Here is a 7500-nt window from a genome sequence, read left to right on the forward strand (position 1 = left end):
TCGGGGCTTAAGTTTTCCGAATTTTGCTCCGTGACAGAAGCCATCTTGTCAAAATGAAAGCGCGAAAGGCGCGAAATAGTTTGAGATTCCTGCTCAAACAGCGGCATCAGATTGGCTAAAAGGTTTCCAAAAAAGTTCGAATGACTTGCGAAAACTTGCATCCACTTGCGTTGAGTGGCCAAACGAGACGCAAGTTGAGCGGACTTGCGTCCAAAATTTGAACATGTTCAAATCAAACGCAAGTCGTCGCAAGTCTTCGCAAGTGAATGCAAGTGGGTCGCCAAACGGTATGCAAGTCAGCGCAAGTAACAAAACTTGCGTCGACTTGCGATGACTTGCGTTTCGTTTGGCCAGGGCTTAATCCTGGATTAAGTTAATCGGCTTTCGAACAACAGGGCCCTGGTTTTTTAAATACCGGATTCTCTTCGTCTGAGACAAGGCATCTGGCACTCGGGTACCTTGGAATGTTTGAAATTTGTTCATGACTTCATTCATTGGGTCAAAACTGTTTATAGGAACACACTAAGGGGGTATTTTCACGAGACAGTCACGAACTCAGACCAGTATGAAATTTTTGCGGCCGTTTACATAAAACCGGGACGAATTGCTTGGTGCCTGGTTTCGGGGCGAAGTGATAGCTTTTGTCTGTTAAATAAATTGCTGACTCAAAAGCATAAAGCCTTGAAATTTCTGGATCCGGTCTGAGATTTGTTGTGATTTACATCAGACCGGTACGAGGATTTCTCGACGAAGTTAGACCGGTCTGAGTTCATTGTCAGGTTTCATGTAAACGCAAAGGAAGAACCGGTCTCATGTAAGTACCCCCTAAGCTGACTACTTCACACTAGAACGTGCAGTTAAAAAATAAGATCCACTCTCCCCTTATCTGGTTTTGATCACTTGTGCGATTTAAAACCACATCAGGACGCAACAAGGGAAATGGGTCACTATCGAAATTAAACTACATAGTTGCCATCCATCGACTTCTCGATGTTTTGTTGCGAAGAATGATGATGTTGACACACTCTCAAATTTATTTCAAATTTAAGCTATAAACTGAAATTCTACTTAAATTACGCATTTCACTCTAGGTTTTGTAATAAGCTGTGTATACGTAGCTGCTTCTTTGGTTGTTTTTCTCTCCATTTCCCGTTTTCTTCCCGTAGTTTTTGTCAACCAGGTAGTTAAGCTAAATTCTCTGTGTATCTGACCCGCCTCGATTAAGTGTCCTTGTTAATATGAGGATCGGGACTCTTTGTAACTTAACTTTATAATGATTTGCGATTCCAAAACAATATCGTGCACTATTAGGGCTACGTGTTACGCAAAGACACCTTGAATCTCCTGAAAGTCAAAACGCACCTCAGTTGACAATATGGAATAAAGCGCTGTCTTACTGCATTACCACACGTACGCAGTGCGTGACTCTTTTTGTTGTTGCTCTTGCAGCTCAGTTTACTCCTTGATGCTGAAGGGGATTTGTCACGCAATTTCGTGTCAAACGAAATGACGGAAGATCGCAGTGACCACTGAAAACTGTAGAACAACATTAGAGAGAGACAACAAAGCTTATGAGATGCGTGGTTGGAAAAAAAAGGGACACGAAAAGCTAAACCATAGGATACAGGGCCGCTTTTGAAGAGGGTTGACTGCAGTGGCTCCGCGGCATCACAATTAAGTCACTGTGGAGCCGCGAAGCCACTGAAACATATACCTTCCGCGTTCTTGTAAACGCTAACACGACTGTGGAGCTGCGGAACCACTTTAGTAATACTGCTTCCAGAGTGGCCCCGTATTCTGTAGTTGCTCCCGAGATTTAAATGGAATGCATTTGGGTGATATGTTAAAAAAAAAAAAGGGCCCTAAGTTATAAAGTTTACGACAGGTGTCCTGGATAAAGGAGAGTATTTGTTATATCTTAAACCGACAAATTCCATTTAAATGTGTCTAAAATTAAGTCTATCGTGCATGGAAGCAAAGCTCTAACCTTGCAAGTCCAAGCACAAAAGAAACGTGATAAAAATACTAGGTGGGTGAGTACGCAGTTAACTACTTAAGAATAGAACGATTCACCGCATCAAAAGCCTTTTTCAAGTCGATAGAGCAAACCAAAACGTTTGTCAACTCTACGCTATCCGGGAAACTTTACTGTACATACGCTTTACTGCCCTTAATGACAAATACGTTCTAATTTTGCAACCACGTTCGAGTGGTGTACCATGGATTATCGCAAGAGTCACTTGCTTTTTCTCGGTATACCCAAGAGCCTTTGCGCGAAGGTGTCTACTCGCAAGAAAATCAAGTGGCCGGTGGAATTTTCCATGGAATACCACCATAAAGGGTTACATAACTTTTATTCTAATTCCTGCGAATTAATACAACTGCTTTCCCGCTAGGCGAGAGACTGCATCATAACTTAAAAGAAAAGTGACGCTGGTATTGCGGCTAAGGTAAGAAATGTTGTCTGGCGGCTACCCTGGATGTACCCTTGATGGGCAACAACAGCACTTAATGATGCAACCGATCAAGACTAAAGTGAAAAATCCACCGACCGGTATCCCCAATTTCACCTCCAAGGTAGCCTTCGACGAATGTGTATTCCCTGAAAAAAGACAAAAAAAAAAAACAATCTCAGAGTCATGTGAGTCAAGGTGTGGCCTGAAGGTGGAAAATTCAGATTTACGTATAACAATGACAATAATGATAATCATCATTCTCTTTATTATTTTTCATTGTTATAGACTTCGATAGCCTCTTCCTTAATTAAGAGCCGAAACCAAACAAATCCCAAAGATGTGCGCTGTAGTAGAAGCAGCAGCAGTCCTCTAATTCCGTTAGAGTAAGAAGCGACGGAGGTCACTTCCTGAATCTTGTAGGCTAGGCTCAAGTTGTTCGAAAGGTGCCTTCCATTGAAGAAATCACAACCAACGGGCCAGTTGGAAAGTTTGTCTAAAACGAACATAGATAAGTCATGTGGCTCCCAAAAAGTTCCTGTGCCTCAATGGTTAGAGCATTCAGAGGTCCTGCCTAGAACTCCGACTTCTCAGTTGTCCTTCTGGAATGTCAAGCAGAGAGCCCTATCATTCCATCCTTCGAACACTTAACTGGACTGCACTTCTTTTTCTCGTATAGATGGAAAAACGTACTCGAATAACTGTTCTTTCCCTTTTGATGTTGCAAAAAATAACCACATGCGACAATTTGTGAGTTTTTGTTTGGTCGAATAAAACGCGACCTTTGCTCTGAGTTTTCGGAGCTCTTATACACATGTTTGCGATGATCGCCAGTATGTGTCCCTGTTTTAAAAGACCAAGTGTAGTTCTCCGGAAAACGCGCTGGATTTTAACAACTATTTTCTTTTTCTTTTACAAGAGAAATAGAAGTTATCGAGGGAAATTTTTCTAAATAATATTTACTCGTGTGGACCAGCGGGCATTAAGCAAAGAAATCATTTAGTACTGAGAAGCGAACATTCAACAATAAAACAACATCACTAAATCTATTGCCCGTTGATAATTTTAAGAGAAAGAGAATAAATGTTAAAATATTGAAGGGCCGCAGCCAGAATGAAACATAGTTGAAATTTAAAAACGATCTCTGGCTAAAATGATAGAAAACTACGAGCGTTCTACTGCCCGAACACAGGTAACCCAGGCTCACTCCGTTCGACCCAAAATAAGCACGACTTTTTTCGCGAAAATTGAATCCAGTCGCTAAATAAACACGCCAGGCTCGTGGAACATGAATTTCTCTAAACCATGAATCCACTGAAGCATCGGAGTCCCAACGCTGGCTTCCGTCTCCTACCTTGTCACTATACTATGAAGGCAGGTGAACGGAGACCATTTTTCCCGAAACGTCGTGTACGTATTAAAGACAACAATAGCTCACCACATGGTAAGTTTCATCGATTTTTATCTCCAATTTTCTAGCAAATTTCCAGATCTAACTTTGCCTCATATTTTCTCTATATTTACCTGTGTGGCACAGACTGTGAGCCTGGGTAACGTGTGTTGACACGTGTCCTCAAAAAAACAGGATGTCACAGTTGTAAACAAACCATTTACCACTCTACAACAACAGGTCCCAGCTCCGAAATTCCGACCTTCGATGGAATCGCAGACCAACGTCGTGTACAAAATTCCATGTACAGGACGTATACAAAACATGGACCCCAGGTCCATGGACAACCCCTGTGGACCCCGTCCATGGACCCCTTCATGGACCCGGTCCATGGACCACCCCTGTGGACCACCCCTTATTTTGTGAAGTTACAAGCAGAGAAATCTTCGGACGAAAGAGAGAAGCGATACTGGCACTTATCTGGACAATTTAAGCTGGAGCCCATGACTACGATCTATGTCACGGCATTTAACATCTGTATAGACTATGATCTATACAGACTACCTTTTCCGCGAAAAAAAAAAAAAAACACCCGGTTATGACATCAAGTTGCTGCTCTAATTCTTAACAGGAATGTAGGGTTGTTGTTTGCTTATAGCTATAGGCTACTGATTTAAGCAATTGTCTCTTATACATGTAGACACCTATTTCGTACCATCCATTTGAAATTGGTGGCTCCAAAGGGATTCGTCTATATTTATCGAGTCCTTCATCGGAACAAACGAGCCCAACAAATTGACCAGTGCGTTCAACCGTCAACACATCGCATGGGTCACGGGTTCCACCTGAATTTTTCAGGTGTCTATAAGAGACAATTGCTGAAATTGTCCAGGTAAGTGTGAGGACCACTTCTCTCTCTCTCTCTCTTAAAGATTTTTCTCACAAACTAAGGGGCGGTCCACAGGGGTGGTCCATGGACCTAGGGTCCATGTTTTGTATACGTCCCCAGGTACAAATTGTTTGTGGTGTTATATTGGAGAAACCGGCAGAGCTTTTAATACCCGAAAAAAAGAACATTTGAGAAACACCAAAACTGCGGCCAAAGGTTCTAGAATTGCTAATCACGCCTGGTCCAACAACCACGCCATTGATTTTGAAAACGCGTCTATTATTGACGAAGGCACTTTTAGAACCAGAAAAACATTAGAAGCGTCGCATACCAAAGTGACACCTAACGCAGATAACAATTCTTGCCCGTTACCTGGGCAATCCAACATTCTTTTTAACAAACATTCATAACTATTTACATTTTTATTATTTCGCAATTCACACTATTTATTCAAATTTTCTCATCGTTTTCTTATCATTCATTTTACCCGTCGAAGACTGCAGTTCGGGCAGTCGAAAGCTCGTAGTTTTCTATCATTTTAGCCAGACATCGTTTTGAAATTTCAACTAAGAATAAATGTAATTCCGAGTAAATGCATTGTGTCTATAATACAGGCAACAAATGCAAAGAATCGTTGATGTACTTATAATATTTCGATGTAATTCTATATCATCTTCAGACTGAGGTGACATGCAGGTAGCAGAAATTTTAACACAGCTTGTTAAGAAACTTAAGCGTAAGCTTCGGAGATGTCTCGTCGACCCGAATGTGGACATCGAATAAAACAGAAGACCACAAAATTATATTTCTTCAAAAGCACTAAAGACAAAACGCCGCCATTAAGTCAATCAAGGGTTGTATATGAATTCACTTGCCCCGGTTGCAATTCTTTGTACAGTACTCTGTTTGGGGTAGTGTCGAAAACGAAGGCCTCGAAAGCGAAGACCTCGAAAACGAAGACCCACTCGAAAAAACGTACAATTAAAGTTAATTCGAATGTTGTTTTTTTTTAGCAAGACAAAAATCCCCCACACTTCTTGTTGTTGTCATCTTTTTTTTCACACGACATATTCTAAATTCGGTCAGTATAAAAGGAGCATTGTGGACTGCGCGGAGTCGGACTGCGGGCTGGGTATAAAACGTGGCCCAGGTACAAAATGTAGACTGGGTATGAAACAAGGACTGGGATTGTACTGGCCCAGATAGAGTTTTTGAAAAAGCCCTTTTGTACTCTTATTCCGTGTCAAAATATTGTCACGTACACAGAAATGCTCAGTTACAACATCGACTGGGCTATAGAAAGTAAGAGTAGAGATTTATCACAAAATTGTACTTAAATCCACGAATTTAAAAAGGAAAAGGAAACGAAATCAGTATCTCCCACTGAAGTCCTTCAAATTTCTCGATTTCTGAACATAAAGCTGGTGACCCGCGAAGGATTTCATAAATTACTTTCGTGTCTTATCTCTGATAAATACAGCATACAAACGTTTTGCAATTTCAACTAAAACCTTCAGTGAGTTATTGATCATCCTTTTGAGAAGCCAACAAATATCCAGTTTAACGCTATGGTTGATATTTATGGCGCGGAACATTTTTTTCACCACTTTCGTGTCGGACCACAGGCTGCCCAGAGTCGGAAGGTAAACAACTATAAGGATCTGTATGGGAATCTCGATAACAAACTGAAAAAGATATTTACCCGCAAAAGTTCTCAATAAAAAAGCCGTACTTTATTGTCGTGATGAATTTCTCGCTTTTTGTGTGGTTATTTGCCTGATTGAATGCGATTTAAGCGACTTCTCAAATTCCCGGGTTGTCAATCGTACCTAAATAAAAGAAAGGCTGGAAAGTAATTTCTAGCTTACGTCACATCTCGCCGATAAAATCACACTTCTCCGGCATCAGTCACGCTCAAACTCCGCCGATTGCCACACGGATAAATTTACTTCTGCTTGACCAAGTTTCAAGGTCCAGCGAGGATCCATTGCTGAGAAACAGCGAAAAATATTCAAATTTTCAAAATCCTTCGAGGCTCGCTTGCAACGATTTTTGACACGGCTGGGCAACCGTTCACTTATTTGCTCTCACCGTATCAAGGCTCATCCCAGTCGGAAAGTGGGTGGGATTTGTTCGTTTTATTTATTTTGTTTTTTTCCATGTCGGTAAAAGTCTTGCCTGTCACTCCCCTGGTAAGTGGTGTCTTTGTGCATAGAGCCTTCTGCGCGTATTTTCTTAGGATCGAGAGAGTAGTGGAAATGCGTAGATTTCTCTGGTGGACACAGTAGAATCATTAACTTAACCTGCAATGGCGTCGAAAGTCATGGCGTTTTAGTGGATCCTTAAACAAAATATACCCTTATGGAGCTCAATAATGGAAAGTCAGTTGGATAAACTAGGCAGGCGGTGAAAGCAAACACCTGGAATCTTAAAAGCGACGAGTAATGGACTTCGACAACAATCTATCGCCCGTCGAGCCGAAATCAAAGTGAGCTGTGTTTCTAATATTTTATCACGAGTGTAGTTTTATGTAGAACACTGAAACCAAATGGAAAATTCTCTGGTATAAAAGCGACGAGTAATGGACTTCGACAACAATCTTTCGCCCGTCGAGCCGAAATCAAAGTGATCTGTATTTCCTATATTTTATCACGAGTGTAGTTTTATGTACAACACTGAAACCAAATGGAAAATTATCTGGTAACTTATAGGTTGAACAAAGTCAGGTAAAAAAATAATTGGAAATGTGACAGTCAAGAATTATTTGA

The 7500-nt window shown here is 41.1% G+C and overlaps 1 protein-coding gene across 1 annotated transcript in view; it reads right to left on the reverse strand.

Moving 5' to 3' along the window:
- Window positions 1–1016: 1016 nt before the first annotated feature.
- Window positions 1017–7500, reverse strand: part of LOC138013313 (spondin-1-like) — a 13317-nt gene continuing 6833 nt past the window's right edge. Inside the window, exon 2 of the mRNA XM_068860349.1 lies at window positions 1017–2602. Within this exon, the coding sequence (XP_068716450.1) occupies window positions 2472–2602 (131 nt within the window). The 3' untranslated portion in view covers window positions 1017–2471. The remainder of the gene's footprint in view (window positions 2603–7500) is intronic.

This window comes from Montipora foliosa, chromosome 8 (assembly GCF_036669935.1).
Source record: "Montipora foliosa isolate CH-2021 chromosome 8, ASM3666993v2, whole genome shotgun sequence".
In the NCBI taxonomy this organism is placed as follows: Eukaryota; Metazoa; Cnidaria; class Anthozoa; order Scleractinia; family Acroporidae; genus Montipora; species Montipora foliosa.